Source organism: Dermacentor andersoni, chromosome 1 (genome assembly GCF_023375885.2).
Source record: "Dermacentor andersoni chromosome 1, qqDerAnde1_hic_scaffold, whole genome shotgun sequence".
In the NCBI taxonomy this organism is placed as follows: domain Eukaryota; kingdom Metazoa; phylum Arthropoda; class Arachnida; order Ixodida; family Ixodidae; genus Dermacentor; species Dermacentor andersoni.
In genome coordinates this window covers 218789023-218814196 of record NC_092814.1, presented here as the reverse complement: position 1 = coordinate 218814196, position 25174 = coordinate 218789023, and the positions used below count along the sequence as shown (strand labels likewise).

Here is a 25174-nt window from a genome sequence, read left to right as displayed (position 1 = left end):
TGCGTGCAGCACAAACCAGTGCTCCCCAGCATCATGGCAGTGAAACCAGCGTCCTGTCCAGTGTGACCCAGCTCTTATCCAGCATTCTCACTGATGTCCCAGTGACTCCCAACGAGCGCCAGCGTCCCCAGTGCGATCCAGTATCAAAAAACGCGCTGGTTTCACACTAGAAGGCACTGGAAGACGCTGGTTTTTGCAACAGGGTAATTCTGCTACCATGAATGTCAAGAAGAACAAAGGAATTTAGGGATAATTTGTAGACTAAGTGCATTTTCATGCTAGGAAAACTACATTCCTTGTGTTGTTTTGAATCATGCTGTATTTGTAACCAGCCAATCTGAAGGTAATGAAAAATTCAAGCTGTCACAATACGTCATGCAAATGTTAGAGGTAAGCAATCGATTATCAACTTTTTCAAATAGATCCGAATGTGAATAGTAAGTACCAAATACTGAATCGAATATTGAATAGACAAATGCAGACACATATTTACAGCACGAATTTATTTTGGTATAATTAGGAAGGCGCTTGTAGTGATTAGGCAGTCAACTATCATGGACAATTAGGACCGTTTTAAACACAAGAAAACTACAACAGTCATGAAAAGAATGGCCCGCATAGCTGCTTAACACCTTTAAAGCCTGGTGAATCCAAATCGCTGATTCAGCGTATACAGAGGCAAAAAAAAAAAGGGGGGGGGGGGGTGGCAGAATCATAAACTTCCTGGAAACATACATGCTGACATCAATTTCTTTAACCACCCGTTAATCTTCCATTGAACAAAACACTTCATATTGGAGAGCTAGAGAAAGCTGTTTATTGAAAGAAATGCAACTATGGGCATTGCATTAAGCTTCCCGCACTTCAGTATCGCGTTGCAGGCCATCTGTTGCACTGCACAAGGTAAGGTTGGCCCAGTGTGTGTCCTGTGTCGAGTCGCATGAAATCACGCAAAAGTGATCATATTCCTGAATGCAACTATATATTTTCAAGCTGGCAACGCATAAATTGGCCTACTACGCCGAGCGCGCACCAACCTCGCCGGGCGCAGCCAGGCACTGCCATGCTGGTAGCATGTTTACATTCGGCCAGCTGTCCCGGCATTCAATTTTGCAAACTTCGGGAAGGTTTGGGTTGTCTTGGGATCCCAGCCCACGTGACTTCCTATCAGGAGCAGAACTAGATGGCTGCCATCTGGCTGCCAGAACTCCGAAAATCGAAGAGGCCCAATATCAGTGCTTCTATCGGTTCATTCGTGCGAGTTCCCGCTGCCGGAGAGGAGATAGATGACGGCAAACGGAAGCGCAAAACGGTATCAATCGAGCAGAAGGTGGCTATGCTGAAAGTCGTCGGGTCCAGCGTGAAGAAGAAAAAAGTGGCCGAAGATTTCGGTATAGCGTTGAGCACGCTGTCAACGATTTTGAGCAGCAATGAAGCTGTCACCAGTGCTGTCACACGTGGCGTAAAAGGCGACAGAAAGAAGCTGTAGAGAAGGCAGTGTTCAAGTGGTTTTTGGTCGCAAGAGCAAGCGGCACTCCTGTGAGTGGGGCACTGTTGCAGCGCAAAGCGAGGGACTTCGCGCGCATCATGGGGCACGCCAATTTTGTGGCGAGTGTCGGCTGGTGCAGTATTTCAAGGAGCGCCACATCATCATCAGCAGGGCTGTCAGAGGGGAAGCGCAGTCCGCGGACCGCGAAGCTGCAGTGGCGTGGGTGGAGACAAACGTTGGACAGCTGCTAGAAAAATACAGTGCCAAGGATTTGTTCAATGCGGATGAGATAGCCCTGTTCTACAAGATGCTGCCACAAAAAACCTCGGCTCTCAAAGGTGCACGCTGCCAGGACGGTAAGCAGAACAAGGTCCACGTAACCATGTTGCTTTATGCTAACGTGGATGGGTCGGAGAAGGTGCCGGCCCCCATGGTCGGCAAAAGTGTGTAACCACGATGCTTCAAAGGCAAACAAAAGCTCCGAGTGAGTTATGTGTCCAACTGTAAGGTTTGGATGACGAGAGAAATTCTCACACAATGGCTGCAGAAGTGGGACAAGTGGCTGGGCAAGCTGAACCGGAAGATATTCCTCGTACTGGACAACTGTGTGGCCCACCACACTGTCGATGTGCTGAAAAACATTGAGCTACGCTTCTTGCTGCCAAACTGCACTGCAGTTGTGCAACTCCTCGACCAAGGAGTTATCATAAACTTTAAGTCGGGCTACAACAAGCATGATCGACCGGATTCTGCTCAATATGATCGACTTGTACATGGCGATCGAGATGCTACAGGCTGCTTGGATGGCTGTACCGGCAAGCACAATCACCAATTGCTTCTCGGATGCCTTACTTGATGGCAGCAGCGGCAGTTACAGCGAAGATCTCGGTGCTGCCGCCAATAAGGGTGCCACGGTCGACCAAGCCCTAGTGTCGTGGGACGCTCTCCTTGACGCCGGCATTGTGCCCGACTGAGACACCTTCTGCACGTACGTCAGTGCCGATGCTGACGCGGTGACGACAGAAGAGCTAACGGAGGTGGAAATTGTGCGCGCGGTAACTGGGGTGCCTAATGACGACAGTGTCGAATGTGTCAACGACCGCCCGGAGCCTAATATTGGCGAACCCAACAAACTGACGCCCGCACAAGCACTGAATGCGGCAGACCTGCTGCACCGCTTCTTTGGCGCTCACAATGATGGTGAGGACGGACTCGAAATAGCGGTTGCAGCTGAAAAAGCCATCATTCACCTGAAAAATACACGGCAAAAATCTCGCAAGGACTTTTTTTCTGCGAAGTGAGCCGCCAACTGGTGTGATGTTGATCGATCAGTGATGAGCCGCTTGGCATCAATAAAGTAGCAATTCCTTGCAGTCTTTTTTGATGGCCGTTTTATTTTTCGCGTGGCGGGCTGCTATGAGATTTGGTGGCGAGTACATCCTCTCTTGCTTGCTAATTGTGGACAGAAATGGATAGTGGCTACAAAGAACTAATGGTTATAACGAAGTAGTTACTTCAACTTGGTTATAATGAGGTTTTACTGTATAACCAAAATTTGCCATGTGGCCTGGTGAGGAGCCCTTTAAGTGAACTGGAATTCATCTGCACGTGACCGCTGTACTGGCACCACTGTGATCGTCAACGTAGACTTCTATGTCGGCATTTCCAAAGGCATGAGCTATAACGAAATCAGGAGTGTTCACGGCTATTTTTCTACATTGGCGGTGAAAGCACCACCATAGACTATGCTTCATTTCGGCGTGATGCGTGTAATGTAGACCTTTGATACAATGTGGAGTTTCATCTCTGGATTGCCGACATTGCAATGGTTCACCTGGCAATGCTAAAGTCACATGTGATGAAGTAAACGGCAGAATTCGAGGCATAAAAGATAGCAGACAACGGAGCAGCTGACATCAACGACAGGATGACGAAACAGAAGCGAAGGTATCATGCAGTACAAGCAAAAAAGTGTTCGTGGCAGTGAGAGTGAACTCCAGTCAGACGAGATTGTTCCAATGCCGCTGGGCTGGGTGGGGTGGGCACAACCAGGCCCACAGGGACAGCTGAAACTGCATTTACACAAGGTGTTCTGAAGATTGGGCACCCACGTACAGGACAAAGAGCGTATCGGGTCAAAGCAGTACGAGTTTACTACAGTCTTGCGCTCAAGATTGCTGTTGGTTTCCATTAGAGACGGTGGCCGCCTACGGTTGCTGCCCGTTCTGCTGTTCATTCCTCTCGCGTCAGCCATCACCCCATCAGAGACAGTTCTACCGTACCAAGCACCACTAGCACAGCACTCAGAGAACTTGCGAGACTGACTAGTATTATTTTAGAACCTTTCCTGTTTGACTGAGCTTTTCATATGTATAATGTCTGTGTGCCGATTTAATATAATTTTTTGTGTTGTAACGAAATGCCTTGCGTTATTATTCACCTTCCCCAAGTCCCACGCCTTGCAACGTGCTGATCCTAACCTTCAAACCACATGACATCGCTGTTTGCCAGGAAGCGCAAGCAAGCCAAAAATTATAGTATATTGCCAACTACAGTCGACTCTCGTTACAATGGACCCTGATAATCTGACAGAAAATGTCCGTTTTATCCAAAACGCCTCACTTCCAAAACTTTCGTTGTGATGTCTAACAACATTATTGCAAAGTGTGAGTGACGAACATCTAAAGTAAAAAACACGCAATAAAAAGGCGAAACATCGATTGCGATAACAAATTAAGCAAGATAAGCGCCGCAGCAGCAGTGAGCGAATTTATTTATTTATTTCATTAAATTTCGTTAATTCGTTTTGTTCGTTAAGAGCGAACTTTGTTGCATTAATAAAATAGGTAGAACAAACTAAGGCTGAATGAAATGTGATCCGTTATACCCGAAAGTCTGTTGTATGTGGGTTCGTTGTAACGAGCATAGATGGTACAAGTCAAGTTTTTTTTCATAAGATGATCTTCCAAAGTTCGGGACTCGACCTATAATCGGAGTCGACCTATATGCGGAATCATAAAGTCGATTTATATGTGCGATTGAAAGTTGTTTCGATCGAGCTGCTGTTAGTATCGCAAGCCGTGCACGAATAATTCTGCAATAGCTATTAGACACGATGCGAAAGCGGGCTGCTTAAAAAAAAGGAATTTATCTTACGATACGCCCTATAATTTTGTTTTCACACAATAGAAGTGCTTTGTTTAGAAACCATGGGCATTCCACGGAAAAGCTGGCAGGTCTGTGTTTGCTGGCAACACTTCGCGGGGAACTAAATCATGTGACCAGTCATATGCACCTACAAGCGTCTTCATGCGTTTTTACACTTTCTGCATGCCTGTTTGCCGTTTCTGCATTTCGCTTCTCTGGCAAACAGTGGTGTGCGCAATTTCTGTCGCTGCCCGACAGACGCCAAGATAGCGCCGCCACCCTGGCAACAGTACAGCGCTGCTTTCAAGTGGCAAGTGATCCTCTAACCAGTCGGAAAACAATGCTGCAGCAGGGCGCAAGTTCAATGCATCAGAAAAGTGCATGAGGGAATAGAGAAAACAAAGAAGCAAGGTCTTTGCGTGCACTACTACACGGCGTTTCTTACACAGACCAAAGTCGGGAAACTACCCCGCCGTTAAGGAGACAGTTCGAAATCGGCTTCACAACCAAAGAAGCAAGAGCCTGAGTGTTTGCTACGCTGATATTGAAGCAAAAGCACATACTGTCGGGCAGAATATGTGCATCCCACGAACAGAGTTCGAAGTATCCAAGAAATGTGTCATAAACTTCATGAAACAGAACGGCCTGAGCCTATGACAACGCACGACCGTATGCCAAAGGTTACCCGAAGCGTACAAAGAAAAACAGTGCGAGTTTCTACGCTACATCAGTGACCTGAGGGCAAAAAGTTCATTCCTGCTGCATCAAATTGGCGACACCGACCAGACTCCTGTTTGGTTCGACATGCCTATCAAGCGGACCGTGTCCGGAAGAAGGGAGCACCAGGTTCGCCTGCTGACAATGGGTAACACGCACAACCATTTCACTGTCATGTGCTGTATGGCCGACGGGCACAAGCTACCACCATTTCTTCGGCTCAAAAGGAAAACGATCGCAACGAAAGAAAAGTTTCCCCCCAGAGTTATCGGGCGGATGAAGGAAAAGGTGTTTTTTAACGATGAAACTGTCCTCAAATGGTTTCGTACCATGTGGTGCAGGCGTCCGGGTGCACTGCTGAAGCCTCGCAACATGCTCATCTTGGACTCTTTCCACAGCCACATCAAGGATAGAGTGAAGAAAGTGGTAGCAGACTCTGGATGTGAGCTGGCCATCATGCCAGGCAGACTAACATCTATTCTTCAGCCACTGGATGTGGCACTGAATAAGCCATTGAAAGACCGCATCAGCACATTCTACAATGAATGGCCTCAACAGGAAAACCAGAAGACACCGACAGGGCAGCTGAAGCGCGCTTCTTTGAGCAAAGTGGTGCAATGGGTCAATGATGCCTGGTATGAACTACCAACCTACATGGTCCGCGCGGAGTTTCCCACGTGTGGGGTCTCGGTACTGCCGGCACCGCTTCCAACAGCTAGAGGCAGCAGTGGCTCACACGATGGCAATGACCGCAACTGTGTCCTTCTCTCAAGCGATGATGAGTCGTAGGCAATAGCTCATGAACAAATGTTTCTTTACATGACTTGCTCTTCTGAAAAACTTATTGGTGAGCTAGGGTCGCAGCTTGAGGCTGTGTTCGGAGTGAACTTTTTTTTTCCTAGAAGGAGTTACAAGTTGGGGGGGGGGGGGGGGGGGGGTCGACCTATAATCGGCATCAACTTATAATTGGCAATATACGGCAGCATTTTGGAATTAAAATTTTTTCTGTGCCACTATGCAACATGTTTATAGTTTTGTAAATTTCACGTCTACAAAATTCTGTGATAATAAAAAGTCTTTACATGCCCTATCAGTTTCTTTGTAGCAGGATTCATCTGTACATACAGGAAAACAAAAAGCAGAACGTTTCATCACTTCATCTTTTATCATTCTGGTAAAAACCTGTTATAACAGCAAGGAACCTACCATGCAACACCGAAAAGTGCTTAGACAAATTGCTTGTGTACTGCTTGTAGCACAATGACACAACTCATCAAAAACCGAAACATTGCAAGCTCATGCTAGCTATGTATAACTGCATGTAAATTAATATAGGCATGCATAAACTCTGACAAAGGCAAACAGAATCAAGACTTACCAGCCGTCGACTTGGACCACACCATTCAGCAATTCCACTCTTTTGCAACCAAACAACAAGATATGTATGGGTGATATCATCGACATCTGCTTACAGGAGACTGCCCTTGTACGGATCTGCAATAAAATGAAAATATGTCCATAAAATTGATATGTCTTTTTAGTGTGGCTGGGCAAATATTTAAAAATGTTTAATATAGAATTGAATCTTAATTATTCGGTATTTGTTTAGGACCAAATTTCAGTATTCAGAATTTTAAAATTATTCAGAACGAACGAATATCTATTTGAAAATGTACAATCAACGGTTTCGGTGAGCGAGTCGCATTGCCAGTGACCCAGCTCATAGCTAAGACAAGCCAAGAACCACTGGGTCACCACACTGCCAATCGAGAGCTCTATTCTCATGAAGAAAAAAACTCGCGAAATGCAAGTATAGTGAACCACGACACTGAGCAAAAGTCTGCAAATAAAGGTTCTGTAAAAATTTACTTAAAATTTGAGTAGCTTTTCCTGGTTACCCCTATTAACATTACGGCCACAATACCACATTGGTGGTACAGGCACATTCCTTCACTTTTCTTTTTACTGAGGGTACAAAAAAAAAGCCATACTGCTAGCATAGTAAAGAAATGCTGAACTTATGTTCTTGCATGAAAATATCTGTATAACAGCACTGAAAATAAACTTGCCATCTATGCAAGTAAGGCGTTACCCCACCCACCATTTTTAAAAAATATTTTCAACTTCTGCCTCTTCTGTCAAGGTTATATGCAAAGACCACAACTGTATTCACTTTGGGCCAAAAGTTCATATTTGCATTAACTATTAACCTAATTATAGCAAATGCTGCCACATTTTTCTTCACCAAAATACAGTAGCACCTCGTTCGTACATTTTGGGAAAAAACATGAGAAAAAGAACATGCTAACCAAAAAGACATATGGTCTGAAGTACGGTAACTAAAAAATTTGACAGACCCAACTGTAGTTGCCATTTATGTAATGTGAAGCGCCACGCGAATCGATACGGCACCAGACACCGACGCATATTGAGCTAGTGGGGCACCAGGGGCCCCGGATATTTTTTGCTGTTTTCCTATTAGGTAGTGTTTTAAGGAGGCGATGGGAAACCTTAACAAAATCGAGCCAGTGGGTGATGCCGGATGACACCGTAGCAAAACCTGATGCTCACATCGTGCCACCTGCAGCAGGGAACAGCAGCATGTTTGGATTATCACATACTAAATGTGTGTAGTACGCTTACAACGGCACTACGCCCCATGCGCTGTAAAACAGATAGGTGAAGATGCTTATTGGAATAGGGTTGGCGGCGATAGCTGTGAATGCAGTGCGCAACGACCCAGGGGGAGATGTCCTGGTACTGGAATAAGTAACTGAGTGCATGCTGGCGTTTTCACTTGAGGTGATCCAGCAAGCATTGGAGGGAAGTTGATGCGGTAGGTGGCTACTGTTCTGGATCGTGCATGCCTCGTGCCTTTTCTTCTTTACATGGGATCTAGTGGCCAGACACTGAGCCAACGGCACACTTCCAACAGCACCACATGCTGTGAAACAGATAGGGGAAGAAGGTGTTTATCGCAACAAGGTAGGTGGCGATGGCTGTGAATGCGGCGTGAGACGACCCGGGAGGAGATTTGCAGGTACCGGAATACGAAACCCAAGTGCACGAGTGTTTTCACGTGAGATGGGCTGGCGAGTATTGCAGTGAAGCTGCTGTGGAGGGTGGCTACTATTGTCGATCACGTGCACCTTGCGCACTTTGTTTACACGGGATCCAACAGCTGGAAGACGTATTATGGGGTTTTACATGCCAAAACCACTTTCTGATTATGAGGCACACTGTAGTGGGGGACTCCCGAAATTTGGACCACCAGGTGTCCTTTAACGTGCACTTAAGGCTTGTAGTTTTGCTACCAGCATAATAAAGAGGTAATTGGGGAAAAAACTGTACAGTCACCGACCTGTAATTCAGACACCGATAATTCAGACATACATGTGCTAATTTCCCCACTAAGTCAAGCGAAAATAGAAATATTTTTGTTTTGATATGCCACTGGCATAGTCGTCAACCATGTCGCCAGTGCCTCCTTGAAATCGCAACTAGTGAAGCCTGGTTGATCTAGTAGTCGCTTGTGAAGATTTCATAAAGCTGTAGCATGAAAGTGGTGAGAGATACAAGCCACTATTTTGTAATTCTATCCGCTCAATTCTATGCCATCCATCGTTCATGGCCAGCTGATCCCACTGGTAATGCGTGCTGAGCATCACTTTGACCACTGAGGAAGCGGGAAAGACGTGAAAAGGAATAGCATGAAAAGCGTTGCTGGAAAATCGGGGCCATGAACTTTCTAGGCCAAAGGCAAGCATATGTATGAACAGCAATCACTTTCGAAGTTGCTTTCATTTTCGCAATATTTCATGCGAATAGCATGCTAAAAAATACAGTAGACTTCCATTAACTCGAATCCAGTAAATTCAATTTTTCGATTACTTTGATCCTGACCTGAAGTCCCAGCCAGTGCCCATGCATTTCTACGGGCCTACACTTTGGTTATTGCGATACTAAAATTGGCCTTTGACGGATAATTCAAACTTGCCAGTCAGCATGCACGCATGTGACCCCTATCTTGATGCGACCCCTTTAGTTGCAGCATGTCTTGGTGGATCTTGGGGGACATATGCATTGAACACACATCATCTATCGCTAACACCTATTTTTGGCCTGCCCTAGAAAGATTTTTAAGCAATAACAGCAGCTCACAATGTCTGATTACGATATTTACCTAATTCTAATGTGTACCTTTATATTTTCAAGAAAATTGGGCAGAAATTGCCTGCATCGCGAAATCACACAACCAAAATTGCTTTCGCGGCATGCATATGCTTTACCGCACAACATTGCTGTATTGTGGTGAAACTCACCTTAGAAAACAAGTTGCCATTGTGAAACGTATAGCAGACTCATCTTAAAACTTATTGTGCGCAAACAAACAGGGACGAAGAATAGAAGAAACACAAGGACGAGCACTCGTCCTTGTGTTTCTTCTATTTTTCGTCCCTGTTTGTTTGCGCACAATAAGTTTTAAGATGAATCTGTTCCAACTAGGCCGACTTGCAGTCTTGCTTCGTATAGCAGACCCTTGGTAATTTTTCTTGCCAAGAAATCGAGCACACATTTGTTTTCTACTTTGCTTAGGAACACTAATTTTATTTCCAGTTTAGTTTTCTACTTTGGATGCATAAAAAGGGGGAGCGTGTTTGATTCAGGGCGTGAAGAAATCAGGCAAATGCTACAAATTGAATTCGACCCACTGAATAATTCGATCAATTTCGGCAGTCCCATCAGGGTCAAAATAACGGAAGTCAACTGTACAAGCTAACAAAAGATATTTCCAATTTGAATTCTGGCAGCTCCTTCTCTTACATTTCACTTTCCCTACGATGTTTCACCTAGCAGCAAGCCACAGCTTTGTATCACTGACATGTGCTAGAAGTTGCTTTATAAGTAGTCAGACCTTGCAGTGCTACCTCAAAATGGGCGCTCACAATTAACTTGCAAGAATGAGCCCATGCCTGCATTTTTACCAAAGCTCACCTTTTCACCGAAGACAAAAAATGGGCTTGGGAACTTGGATGCTGGCAGATTGGTGCAGTTGACTGAAGTCTTGTGGATGAGGGCTGACCTGTTGTCAGTAGTGAGCACTTTACGCTTTTCTTTGTGATAGCAAATGTTCGGGTAATGGCCAAGCACCAGCAGAGCCACCATCTGCAGCAAGCGGAAATAAGTCAACAATGTGACTTACTGTCACAACCAGAATGAATGCATGAATGAATGTTTTATTCATTCATGAATAAAGAAGAATGAATGAAGAATCAGTGTTTTATTGAAGGGCCCCTCACCAGGTCTGGCCATTTTGAGCTGACAAGTGCAGAGCATACAATGCGTGCTAATGATTGTGTCTGCAAAGTATTACATCGCTACATGCCGTGGAAAGGTCTCAAATTTCAATCCAAACACCGTTTCCCCTTTCCCTTGTGGCGATCGTGCTCCAAGCCGGACAGTGACGTACTTGGGTCCCTGTGCCTACGTACTCATGTCCGCAGTGTGACAACGCTCGTGGTGACACGAGACTTCGAGAATTATCCAAGGCAACATCTGTTATTTGTGTGATCTGTTGCTTGAATTGACAAATTGAAGGTTAGAGAAATAATTAAACACATAAACTGCATTTTTTTTTTTACTTCCCACCAAACAAAGAGATGTACTTCCGCTTCGTCTGCTTGTTCCCATGGTCGTGCAGTCATGTGCGCAGGTACTGAAACACTGCCATTTTCTACCGTGTTCCAGAGCGTGATCATGCTCTGCAATCCGCTTGTTCTGCCTCAGTATTCGTGTAGCACTGAATTATACCTCTAGTCATATGTCCTTGCGCACATTGTGCAATATCGTGCGCTGGGCGAAATGAGAATCACAAGAGGCCGCGCAACGCTGTCAGCGAAAGTGCGCAGCGCCAGAGAAAAAAGAGGGAAAAAAAGGAAAAGAAAAAAAAATGCGAGGAGAAAAAAAACATGAAGCCGGGGCCTGTGACGTCTGCGTCACACGATCCTCGAGGTCCGGTATGGGTGAACGCAGGGAAGGAATTTCGCTTGCGGAGGCTAGACCTAGACGGGGCGAGTGGAGTGAGCGTCTCGCTTGGCAGTGGAGCCTGCCTGCTGAAATCATGGGTTCGCTGCATTAAAATATTCCTATCCCGGCTACTAGTTAGCAGACATGAAAAATTTTTGTGGCGGAATGCTCTCTAGAGGACACGTAACTTCCAGCGTATAACCAAAATATGCTATGGGGCCTGGTGAGGAGCTTTTTAACAGCTGCCTCTGAGTATTAAAAATGGAGAACTTAAGGCAAATAGTTTTTAGATCAGAAATGGCATATTTGATAATTGTCAATATAGTGGCTAATAAAATTTCACTACTGTTGCAGGGTACCGAATTTCTAGCAAGAGATTATGCTTTGAGTGCTTGCTTCCCTTAATAAAAAAGTTACAACATACATACTAAAGTAATTATTTAAAAAATATAGTAATTGAATATTAACAGTAGAGGCACACGTCCCATAAGTATTAATGCCCACCACTGCTAAAACATTTTGTCAGTAAGATGGTCATTTTACTTAAAATTCCCTATTTTTAATAATTTCACAAAGCCATCACAAATGCATGGTTTTATGAGCATATATGAGCCACGCTTATTCAGAATTCAAACTCAAAAGTGAAGTCACAATTAGTTGAAATCTTTAACAACAGCAAAACACAAGAACACATCTGCCAGCAAAAAAAACTGAAAGGTCAGTTGCCACTGAGAAACACTCATTTCTGGACCCTACTGGCTACCAAACATTTAGGTAATCTCAATAGGTCTGATGCAGAGCAATCACTGCAGCCACAGAACATTTCAATGCAGAAATCTAAAACTCTGCATTATAAGTTACTTCAAAATGCAATTCTGGTGTGTGCATGCAAAGGCAGCAATACCTAATCATCATTTTCAAGCGTAACTCTATCTGCACTAAAAACGAAAATTGGTTACAACCTACAGCCAGACTTTAGAATTCTCACCGCAATGAAATATTTTCGGATCCCTGGTGAACACCCATAGGAGTCAATGCATTTCATATCTTGCAACAACAAAAAAAATTTTTTTGACAGCAATTCCACATTAACAAAATTTTCTGAAACGGCAGTCCGCATCTTATCTACTCAGCAACGTGCATTGAAACAATTTCTTCCGTATAAGTAATGAATAATATCGTTACTATCGGCAAGTTTGCGGCCATAACGTAGCCAAGACCACTTTGAGGGGACAGAAACAGAGATGGGCGCGCTTAGCTGCCAGTGACATAGAAACCCATGACGGGCATGCTGCGGAAAGTGTGGCATTTGTCTTCACTATCATCTTAATACGGCACGCTTCTGCTACGGGTGTGCGAATATCTTAGCTGTGTTACAAGCGCAGGCGTATGAAAGGGTACACTTCTAACGTACCAGTGTAAACGTGGCCAATATTGTTGCCGCTCGCGATTTGTTGCATGCCCACAAGTGCAAACGAGAAGAATCGAAAGGCATCTTTCTTGTTGTTGTTGACCACAACCATTATAAAGCCTACAAATAATAAATAATAATAATATTTGGGGTTTTACGTGCCAAAACCACTTTCTGATTATGAGGCACGCCGTAGTGGAGGACTCCGGAAATTTTGACCACCTGGGGTTCTTTAACGTGCACCTAAATCTAAGCACACGGGTGTTTTCGCATTTCGCCCCCATCGAAATGCGGCCGCCGTGGCCGGGATTCGTTCCCGCGACCTCGTGCTCAGCAGCCCAACACCATAGCCACTGAGCAACCACGGCGGGTTACAAATAATAAAGCCAAGGCAAGTTTGGTTGTAGCTTTTTTTTTTCATGGACGTGCGGAAAGTGATGAAAGAAATTAAATGGGGCGTCTGCTTAAGAATGTTTGGTGCATGCAGACCGCTTGCAGTCTGCACGCACCAAACAGCATGCGAAAATCAGCATGCGAGGAACAAAGCAACAGAATAACAGTGGACCAACAGCTTGGTGGTTTCTATCTAAATTGAAGCTCTTCAAAAAGTTCTGCATAACAAACTTACCACATCAAGTTTGGGGTCGACACCATTGAAGTTGTATGCTTCTGGTGCCACTGACACCTCAGGAAACCCAGCACTCATCAACAGCTCCTTGATCTGATTCTATAAAAATCATGACAGAAGTGCATACGCTTATGAGACTCCACAATCAAATACTTTAACACCATGAAAATACAGAGAAGTTTAGCATTTAAAAAAAAAAATAAAGCTAACTCAAGGTAAAAAAAGGTACCCCAGAATTCTCGCAAATGCACTCTTTACAAGGTTAACTGGTGCAACCCCTAACTCATGAAAAAAATTTCAGCCAAACTTTTTTTTTTAAATATTAAATACACTATAGCATCCTTGATTCAGAGTTCACAGGAGATTCAATTTTTTAAATGATTAATGAAAACAATGATGAAAAGTGTTTTGCATCATGCTTTTATTTACCATATAATCTGTCAGCCTCTTTTTTTTTTTTCTTAATATACACGGAAACTGACCTTAGTGAACTCATACGAAACATCTACAGAATGATGAAAGTGTCGCAGCTTCCTTCGTAGCGAGGAAGCAGCGTGAGGCGCACCTTCAAATGAACCAGACATGCTTTTCCCTACTGTACACATCTGAACATTTCACTAATAATGACCAAGCAGGCAACTAACTAATCATCCATTGCAATGCAGTCAGCGAGTTGGACATTAGCATGCAAATTGAAATGCCTTAACATGCCTTTCATGTTAAGTGAAATCTCATTACTACGAACTTCACATTAATAATTCTGAAGTTTTTCAGATAAACTAAAATTTGAAATATACCCAGCCAAAAGCGTACGGTTTTAACATAAAAATATTTCAGTATGTACTACGAATTTGAAAACACCGAAAATTTCAAAATAACAAGCAGTATTAGGGAGTACTAGAAGCAGCTCAAAATAACAAATTTGGACTTGTGAGGCCATGGAAATATAGGCACGCCACCTTCAGCAGCAAATCTTCCTTGACAGCTGTGATAACATACCTGTACCAGCCCTATCTATACGCCTGCAGTAACAGCGGCCTGCAACACAGCACTGCGAATCGCGAGATCGCACCCATTGCATTATTCACAGTTGCAACAATTTTTATGAATTAAGGAGAAACAAGAATTTGCTTACAAGTTAAAATGCGACATAAACCAGAGATCAATTAGCAAGTCACCGAATAACACAAGAAAAAGATGAAATTCATGGAAGCTTCAGGGCTTTAGCAGTGTTTTGCAATGATGCACAGCGACAGAGCATGTAGAGCTTTCAGAATGGGAACAACGTAAGTGCTGAGAAACACTGCCATTATCAGCAAGCTTACAGGTAGCAGGCATAATGGTTCAAAGGCATGTTGTTACCTACACTCTGAAAAAACATGCCGCTGCATGGTTCCTGTGTGAGAGTCAACGCGCATTCAAAAATTGTGTCACGATTGCTGTTACCCTGCAGCATAATTTTTCTTACTACCAAAAGTGGCACATGCTCAGAACTGTGGCGCATAATCTTAATCAGTGACTGTTAGCAAAAGGCATGAATGTACGGCCAGCACACACTCATGTAGTGTTAACAGGTTTGAGGTCTGTACAAGCTGTGTACACACCAGGCAATGACGACTCCACATAAATGCACATTCTCACTCCTATCGCATAGTCTGTCATCGGCATAAACGCATTTGAGGATGGATTGCTTGCAAATGTAGTCAATTCCTCTTGTTAAAAATTAAATGCCAATTTAAGTATTTTTGATACAACAGTATTTCAAAATAATGAATGATCTTCAGCGATCCCGTAAGATTTGTTACATCCAGATTTCACTGCATTTGCTGACAGTTTCTGCAATGTTTGTTGCACTGTACACCTCAAATGCATAGCCTATACAGTTACAGGGTGTCTACTAAGTTGACATTTCCAAATTCCCTGAGTTTTCCCGGTTTTCCCTGAGCACCTTTACACAATTCCCTGAATGAGCCAAAACTTTGTTTTATGTCAAGTCGAGCTGACACCATGTTGCCCAATGCTGTCACTGTCTATTAAGCATGTTGAAACAAAAAATGACTAAATCCAATTTGAATAGTAAGGAGTAATATCTATTTTATTCAAAAAGAAAACAGAAGGAAGGTGTTAGTAAAATTCACAGCGAATAAAGTATATTCAAAAAGAATGGTAATGCCCATTCCAAATTGAGTTGAACCTTTTCAAATACAAATGAAAAGGAGATGCATACAGAAGTAAATATTTTTGAATAGGAGCTATTTTTATCAACTGAAAGCAAGCTTATCAATATGAGGCCTGAGCTTTTTCACAACTAAGATTCTCTCTCAGCCGCTGGAAAGTCAACCTCAACTGTCCTGAGAAACTTTAAGTCTGTGCACAACATCTCAGTGTTGGGTTTCAGTTTTTTGAGCTCAAGCTCCTTAAAAAAGGCGATAGGACGCTTCCTTTCCCATTCATTCCTCAGTGCATCAGTCCTTTCTTGTTCTCATCCTTCTTCTGCCACGCGTTCGCCCCATGGAGCATTTGAAGCATCCTCTAGGTCAGTTGTACAGTCAACTTCCGATTTTTTGGACTCACTAGGGGCCACGAAAACGTCCGAAAAATCGGGCAGTCTGAAAAAATTAATGCATGTCTTTAACTGCCCTTAAGGCCTGCCAGTACACTTATTAGGCATATCGGTGCTTGCACTGTAACAGGAGACGGGGGTGCACGCATGTATAGCTTAGGAATACATACTGTGCCCCGTGACAATTGCCCAGTCCCATGCTTATGCTTCACCACGTAACATTCCTGTACTGAGGCGAAGCTAACTTCCAGAGACTGGCATTACGAAACGTGCTGTGCTTTCCGAGCTTCAAAGCCAATCGCTAGGATTACAAAGGCACAGTCAGTGCCATTGCTGACAGCACCGAATTCTTTCAATGAAAAACACGGCACCGCACGGCAAGAAGCTTAATAGCGAATGTAGAAGCAGCTAGGCCTAGCGTTGCCGTGGTGGTGGCTACGGCTGCCAATAGATCTGCGTGCGAGCGCCGGTTCGAGGCGGCAAGATAATAAAAATGGCGGCGGTGGTTGCTTTGATTAATGCCATTTTGGACCTGCAGTGAGGGCAATTTACATGGACTCTATGGGATACGTCATGGTGCCGCGAAGCCGCGCAAATTATCGGTCATGTCTGGAAAATTGGTCGTTAACTGTACTCTGGCAATACCTCGAACCGACAACACGGCGTCAATGACGTCTCGTTGCGATTACTTTGTTGCTGGAGCCAGCATTAACGCGACTTTCATTCCCTTTCAATAAAATTACAGCTAATTTCCCTGATAGAAGCACAAATTCCCTGAGAATTCCCAGTTTTCCCAGTTGGTAGACACACTTGATTTAAACCTTGATATAACAAAATTTGTAAACTTGGCAATTTGCTTCATTACATAGAAATTTCATTATACTGTAATTCAGTCTTTTGTGGAAATAACTACAGTCTCCATTAGATTTTCCTTGCACGGAAGGGACTGCAAAATTCGACGAATTATCGGGCAATCAGAAAAAAAAAAGCAAATTAGAATGAGAAAAAATTATTTTGTTGAACTTTACAGTCGGAGACGGAACATACGATTTCCTGCCGTGCCGACAATATCTTCACATTGGCGGTACAAAGCGAACCCAGTCACGCTTTCATGTTCATTCTGCCCTTGTGGCTGATGGTGTTGCCCGCACTGCGATGACACTATCATAAAACACGCTGGCAGCCAGTCTGCCTTTCGCTTCAACTCGTCTCAGACACTTGAGATTGCGCAACCTCCAGCACTAAATGCGCAGGAAGACAGCGCACCATGCCACACCAGCTTGGCTCGCTCAGTGGCAGATTACCTCTAAAACAGGGTGCATGGGTAGGCGCTCAGCCACGCTGACAGCCATGCACAGCAACAGCCACACTAGAAAAGGATATGCACGCCAACCTGCCCCCCACTCCCTCCCCGTTTGCCTCCCCTTCTTACCCTTTGCTCACGCTGTGGGGATGCGCGACTCTCGCGCGTCCCCTGATGTTTTTCCCGCATAGCGCGTCTCCTGCAGGGCGGCTTCGCCCGCCGCGTGGCCTGGCGCCCGCGGCGCTCGGAGTGGTTGAAGCGCAGTGCGAGAGATGGCGCTAGTGTTGCGCTGTTAACGCCGCCGACAGGCGAGGTTACTTGGGCGCCGAAAGGAAGGCGCTTGCCCTTTTTTGGGTTCGGGAAGCGAGCGCGACGGACGTGCCGCGCCGACCATGCTTCTGCGAGACCGTCTCGCGTGGCCGCCTTGGACACCGTTGGCGTGACTGTACACGCGAACGACCAGGCGTTGGGACCCAGCATGGGGCGAACATATTCGCTCGCAATGCGGTCGCGGTAAGTCGGACTTCTAGATTTGTCGCGCGCCCATCGGCATGTTTTGGGGATAGCAACTCGGCTAGCAGGCATTGATCTATGAAAGGTGCAATAAATGCCCTTGTGACTGTTTGCACTACTGTGTTGTCGTTCCTTTGTCCCCAAGAGTACGGAGGAGAACCACATATCTCCCACAACGCAGGAAGACAGCACTCATGAAGAGCCACTATCCTTCTTGGCACAACCTCGCGCGCTTTCACTAGCACCTAAAGCATACGTGTCCAGGGCCATTTCTACGCTAGTTTTCTGCTTTGGACACACAGAAAGCAGACCTGCGTTTTATTTGGGGAGACATTAGAATCGGGTAAATACTGCCAAATGAATCAGCAATGTGTTTTGGCACTTTACCACCCATCGGGCTCAGTGAAAAAAAGAACAGTCACGAATAGCATATGCTGCAGTGAACATCTCAGCGAAATTCTGCAGTCATGCGCAGCGCGTGGGGCTTGCAAGTAGACCACGAAGTCACCTTCTTCTCAAACGCTCTATTCAACAGAAGCCTGTGCTGCTCACTCATTTTGGGCTGCTTTATTTCGTAATATAGCAGATTTCCACACGGGGCTACTATTGGCTAATAGCTTAAGTCAAATAAGAATGGTGTTTGGATCAGTGCGCTTCTTCCCACTGTTAATGCATATGTTTATTGATGCAGTTTAATAAAAAGGCTGAAGTAAATGAAAATTTGCTTTCAAATTTCAATAAGAATTACATACTTCCGGAAGAAGCTGACTATCGTCTGCTCACGCTCGGCCGCGGACACCTGCATAGGGATTAAACTTTGGCCAGCCTGCTTATCGGTGTCGTAGCCATCGAGTCATGCTAATTTTGGCTGGTTTCAAACTCTCAACTAGCCTCGAACCCCGCGAAACTTAAGGTCAGACAACATACGCAGTTGCCAGCGTGCCCTCACTCCTGATAGCGCTTCAATATACACAAGTTGAATGTGGCTACTAGCCACTGCTCAAGCTGGTGCAAGACAAAGCTGGTCTGCCCCATGTAGCAACAAAGCTGGTCCGCACCACGTAGCACAGCCAGACTGGAGCATTCAGTGCGAGTGCGCTCTCCAGCCCTATTGTGCACAAAGCAAACACTGCACATATACACTACAGCTGCGTGTAGCTGTGGTCTGCTACGTAGTATAGATACCGCAGCCACCACTTGGAGCAGCAACGATTCCGCTGGCCGAGTGCACTACTGCGCTCTGAGGACAACCGCATTTGGTGCGTCTACGGAAGTAGTGGCATCTACGTGAACATCCAAAATTAAATTTGAACTGCGCGCCACGGCGACATTTAGTAGGCGGAGCATTGTGGGAGCACCCTACTCAGCCATAGCCTTTGCAGTGCAAGGCATTATTGAAGAAGGAATAGGAGCACCGCCAACGGGACCATACGCAACCTGTAATTGTCAATAACTCTGCATCTGGTGAATGCATTGAATTACTTGTTCCCTTTCTCCTCATTCATTTTCTGGCAAAGTATTTCTGAAATATAGTCTATTTTAACTTCAAATGCATAGCTCAACTTTAATAAAAAGTGGTTAAGGACCCTTTTAATTCGACCTGCCGGATAATTTGATCATATTTCTTGGTCCCATCGTGGCCGAAATTAATGGAAGTCTACTGCTTAACGAAATAATGGACATAACAAAGTAAGTCAAATTCCCCTTAAAATCCCTATAAAGATTCATAAGTAGTACATGCAATAATAGATATAAAGAAGTACTAATAGATATACAGTCGAACCTTGATTTATCGAACAGCATGGTGATCGCAAAATAGTTTGATATAGCCAGAATTCCATATATAACATCACGTAATAAAATGCGTCAAGAACTTATGCGAATCAATCAATGAACCAAGGGCACGATCGGGGATCGTTGTTCGGAGCATGCGTTCGGTTGCACTGTACGCAATTGGCCTAGGCAGCACCGACTTCGTCGGCCACGAGCGCGCGGTTGATTGTGCCGAACGCAATTAGCCTAGGCAGCGCCGACTTCGTCCGCCGCGCGAAGCCCTAGGCCAAACGCGTGCTCCAAACAACGATCTCCGATTGCGCCCCAATCATGACGCAGGTAATACGCATTTGAAACTTCACATAAAGTATTTATTTGGTTGGAAGTACTGCAGCAGTGTAGCCTGCTCCTTATTGGCAGCTGCGGGCTTAAACACGAAGTGCTCAACATAGTCTAAACAATCCGCAAGCGATAGGCTGGTGCCCTCCATTGCACCACAGTAGCAGCATAGAAGGGCCAGAGCAGCTACAGCACCAGTTGAAGTCAGGAGCGGGGCAACATCAGCACTTATGAAATCAACCTCAGCACCGTCTTCGTTTGGCCGCTACTTCTGCTGCGATCTCCAAGTCCATCAATCGAAGCATTTTGAAACACTATCAATAACAAAGTATTACCGTATTTACTCGAATCTAACGCGCACCTTTTTTCCGATAAAACGAGTCCAAAAATTGCACGCATGTTAGAATCGAGTATGACCCTAAATCCGTGTTACCATATCGCCATCGGCATTAGAAAAATGGCTGCCTCATACGTGCTTCTAGCCTAGCTGCCGTAGCCGCCTCCATGTGCATACCTCCATGTTGTACGTGTAACCAGATGCTGGTGTAACCTAGTCTACCGCCTGTCTTCCCGTTTTCTGCGTTTATTCAATCAGCATGGAAGCGCCGACTGTGAAGACATGCAGAGTCCACCATGATACCACATTTAAAAGGAAAGTTATCATGTGCGCGGAGACGGACGGAAATCGGGCCGCATCACAGGCGTTCGGAGTTCCCGAAACTTGCGTGCGGGACTGGCGCAAACAGAAGGACAATATTTTCGCCAGCAAAGCAACAAGGAAGGGTTTCAGTGGACCAAAGCAGGGCAGCTTCGCCGAAATAGAAGAGCTGCTCGCGGAATACGTGCAAGAGCAGCGAGCGGCACAGCGGCCTGTGACGACCGATCTGTTTAAAGTACGGGCGATGCAGTTAGCCCTACAGAAAGAGAGCAGGTGCCGGCTATCAAATTTTATGAAAAGAAAAGGCTTTTCTCTTTGAAGGTGGACAGGGATATGCCTAAAATTGCCCGAAGAATATGAAGAGAAATTGCACAGTTCTCAGTGGTACATTTTGAAGTTGCGCCATAGAAACGGCTACCACTTCGGACAGATTGGAAATGGCGATAAGATGGCGCTCTATTTTGACACGCCTGCCACCACAACCGTTGAAAAGAAGGGGGCGAAAAGCAAGTGCGTGTTTTGTCTTCCCGACCGCAATGCTTTGTTGCATTGCGGACGGGCACAAGCTGCCCCTGTATCTTATCTTCAGACGGAAGACGCTCCCGAAAGGAATCGTGTTTCCGAGTGGCGTGATTTTGCGTGCAAATAAAAAAAGGTTGGATTACCACGGACTTGGTCGCTAACTGGATTGATAACGTTTGGCGGAAGAGACCCGGTGGCAGTTTGGGTCTGTGTGCGATGCTTGTGCTCGACGCATTCAGGTGCCACTTTGACCAGCGCAACAAGGACAAGCGGGCTGCATGCAACACCAACGTTGTCGTGATACCCGGCGTTCATGACATCGCAGCTCCAGCTGCTCGATGTTTGTTTGAACAAGTCAGTGAAAGATAGATTTCGGGCGCTCTACACCGAATGGCTTGTCAGTGGCTGCCACAAATTCACGCCCCCCAATAAAATGATGATGTGGCTTCACGCGCAAATGCACAAAATGCTTGGAGGCCGTTCTGATCTCTAATACCTGTTGTTCTGTCAGGCTGCCCGATGAAGACGACGCACCGCCGTGTTTGCGCGACAAAAAGTGGAAACACTATGTGTTAACCAATACGTACGCAATAACCTGGTACTGTATGTGTGCTGTATATTTACTGTATATGTGCTCAAAACTTTCAAAGCTCACTTTCTCAAAATGACTTTTTTGGCTGGTAAGGCTGCTTGTTCCAGCCATATCTCTGTAACTGCTCATCAGATTTCCAGAAGTTTTTTTTTTATTGTGTATCTGAATAAATTTCTGAGGGCAAGGCAAGCCCCCCTTTTTTTTATATATATATATATATTGTGTCTGTTATTTGTGATATTTCATCAAATTTTGATTGATAATATCTTAATCACCAACACTTAATTCGGTGGTCTGCTAAAATTTTTCAGCAAGGAAATTAAAAGAAAGGGATCTGTCTTGCCCTGAGGTATCCATCTGGGAATCATCATAGTGAATTTCACAGTTGCAGCACCTTTTAAAAATTCTCCAGGTCTGGAATGAGAAAACTGTGCACCATTCTGACACATTGCTGTAACTTGAGAACCAGTGAACATAACTGCATGAAATTTTGTAGTTCTACTAATGCTTTTGCTATGAGTCTATCCTGAAAATTTCATTACGATATCTCAAACAAAAATGTTCGTATCCGAGGGCAGCCTCCCCCCTTAAGGGGATATGAGACATCCACCCAATCGTAGCAATTGCTACAAAGTAAACCCATATGGGTTCCTCGAAAGAAAAGTCTCACAGTTGAAGAAAAATATGTCCTGGTCCGGGACTCGAACCTGGGACCACCGCCTTTCTGGGGCAGCCGCTCTACCATCTGAGCTAACCAGGAAGATGCCTTCCGACACATTCGGGCTCTTGAAAATAAGTTTACAGCAATCGCTTTCAGAGAAAGAAAAGCATAAAATGATCCCGGATTTCTTTCGTAAATAAAAGGTGATGGTGCTCGCACTCCTTTCATCTTCAAATAAAGCTTTCTGTTTATCACTTTCATTGGTTTGAATTATTTACTCGAATCTAACGCCCACTTGTTTTTTTTTTTTTTATACATAAAATGGGTCCAAAAATCAAGTATGCATTAGAATCGAGTACGACCCTAAATATGTGCTACCATATCGCTGTCGGCATTTCAATATGGTTGCCTCGTACGCGCTTCGAGCCTAGCTGCTATAGTTTCCTCCATGTGCTGTAGTATGTGCGTTTAAGTTAGTCCACCATCCGTCTTCCCGTTTTCTGCGTTTGCTCTATCAGCATGGAAGTGCTGACTGCGAAGACATGCCGAGTTAATCATGATGCCACAATTAAAAGGAAAGTGATCACGTGTGCAGATACAAACGGAAATCATGGAGCGGAAATCGGGCCACATCACAGACATTCGGAGTTCCCAAAATGTGTATGCGGGACTGGCACAAACAGAAGGAGAGGCATTCTACTCCAGCGGCAGCTGCGTACGGCACGAGTGCCCGGGCCCTATCATGAAAGCGATCTGTGATGGGGACAGAGTCTACGTGTCTAGGCGCACTGCGCCGTGTTCTCATCGCTTAGTTCGCATTGAAGTGAGAGGCAATACGAAGGTCAATTCGCTTGCTCCTGCTACTACGCTCCAGTGTTTTGATAGCGATTTCCGGAAACATAGAATGGGACGTGTTCATGTTTGCTTGTGCATGCTTGACACCGTGCTTGTTAATTCAGTTAGTAAGTGAATGTTTACAAGTTTATACGGCCGATAAAACAACTATCCTTACTTCGTATAGCTGTCTACTAATTTGCCATCACAATCAATGCTTTGCCTTTTGGGCAAAACTGCCAACATCTTTCCTCGCAATGTTAGTGCATTAGGAGTAAATATTTGTTTTTCCTATTGAGAGGAAGTTGTATTTGTGTATGAAAGCATGAGGTGTGCGGTACTGTAAAGGACTTCTTTTTTTAGGGTCACAGTCAATAGGTGCACGTTACAATTGAGGGTGCATTAGAATAGAGTGAATACGGTAATTCAAATTCGGTGAGCGTCCCCATGAAATTTGAATTAACAAGCTTTTACTGCACCTCCTAAAGTTATTGGCCAAAACTAATGCTCAAGATCTTAGTCCAGCACGAAATAAACCAACAGTGAAGTGTACTAGATAGAGTGGGCCCAACATGAACTCCCTCCCTGCTGAAGCGCTTTTTGTTGAATGTTGGTGGCGCTGCTATCGCCTTCACCTGAATACCTAAGTGGGCCCGCGTGCCAGCCATGTCGGAGACCCTACCGCAACTGCATGGAGCTTGGACAGTCGTTTCACTCGTCTGTATCTAGCTTTGCTACTCAGTATAGGAATCAGTGATTTGATCCACCATCAACGTGTTGTAAGAAAAATTGGCAACAACACAAGCAACGCAAGTATGACGGTGCGTCGAGCAGATGACAACGACCCGGAGCGCGAGCTTGCCGTAACTAATGGCTCAGCCGAAAATACTTCAGGATAAGGCGATGGTAGCGGTACCGCAATTTTAGCGTTTCTTATATCACTCTTGGCTCTTTCTACGCCATCCGCTGAAACCACTCCCCTATCTAGTACACTCTACCATGAAGCTACGTCTGAACGGCTCTGACAGAAGGCTATTGACAAAACCACGAACATTGTTTTGGTTTTGTATTCAATTGTAACACACAAGCAATTTTTGGAACCATTTTCTCTGAAAAAAAGGTGTGCATTATATTCAAATAAAAATGGCAATGTAATTTTCATAATTACTTGCAGATACATTAATCAAAGCACCAGTGCAATTCTTTAGTTCCTATAGTTACATAAAGATTTTGCGGGGCAGTCGACCTGTGGGAATTGGAAACATTTATTTAATTGGCCATTTTCCACGACTACCCTCGGTAAAATAACATTCCCTGAACGTTCCATGGCTTTCCTGGTGAAACTGGCAAGAAAACCCAAAAAGGAAATGCGCAAACAGTGATATTTGTTGCAATGCTGCCGAGGCTGGCTGCTCAGCTTCATTTTCGATAATATTTTAGCTTTGTTTACTCAGAGTTACAAAAAAATGTGGTTTCATTTAAAAAACTTATTCTTTGTGTTGATGAAAAGCGTCATGCTGTAGCTTATTTAGCTCTTTACAGACTGCAAAGTGCCGGTATCTATCCAAATTAGTGGAACTATGCAAGAAAAGATGAGTGAACAAATTTTTTCACAATCCTATGAGAATAACCTTGTGCACTTCTCATTGTCCTCTACTAATGAAATTTAGTATACATACACTTCAAGATATTCAGAATTCTGATATCTCCTTGAAATTGCAATATCTCTCGGCAGTAGCTGCAAAAGAGCAAGGTTATATTTCATGGTATTGTGAAAAAAATTAAGTGTCCTAATTTCCTTTTCCTTTGTTGCATAGTTCCAGTAATTGTACATGCTGTTAGGATAGATAGCAGCACACTGTGGTTTACAATGAGCTAAATAAGCTACAGCAGGATGCTTTATGTTAAAATTTTATACACAAGGAAGTGCCTCCAAAGATATTTTGCAGTCGTGTAGGACATAACTAAAAATATATAGCAGTTAGACAAAAAATAAT

General features: G+C 44.5%; 1 protein-coding gene and 1 non-coding gene across 4 annotated transcripts in view; both read right to left on the bottom strand.

Moving 5' to 3' along the window:
• Nucleotides 1–25174, bottom strand: part of mle (dosage compensation regulator mle) — a 126787-nt gene that overhangs the window by 8100 nt on the left and 93513 nt on the right. For all 3 annotated transcript variants that reach the window (XM_050196377.3, XM_050196378.3, XM_050196379.3), the window contains 3 exons: nucleotides 13420–13518; nucleotides 10349–10519; nucleotides 6732–6847 (listed from right to left, as the gene is read on the bottom strand). In XM_050196377.3, the coding sequence (XP_050052334.1) occupies nucleotides 6732–6847; nucleotides 10349–10519; nucleotides 13420–13518 (386 nt within the window). The remainder of the gene's footprint in view (nucleotides 1–6731; nucleotides 6848–10348; nucleotides 10520–13419; nucleotides 13519–25174) is intronic.
• Nucleotides 22369–22442, bottom strand: TRNAS-AGA (transfer RNA serine (anticodon AGA)). Its single transcript has one exon. It is a non-coding gene; the product is annotated as a tRNA-Ser (tRNA).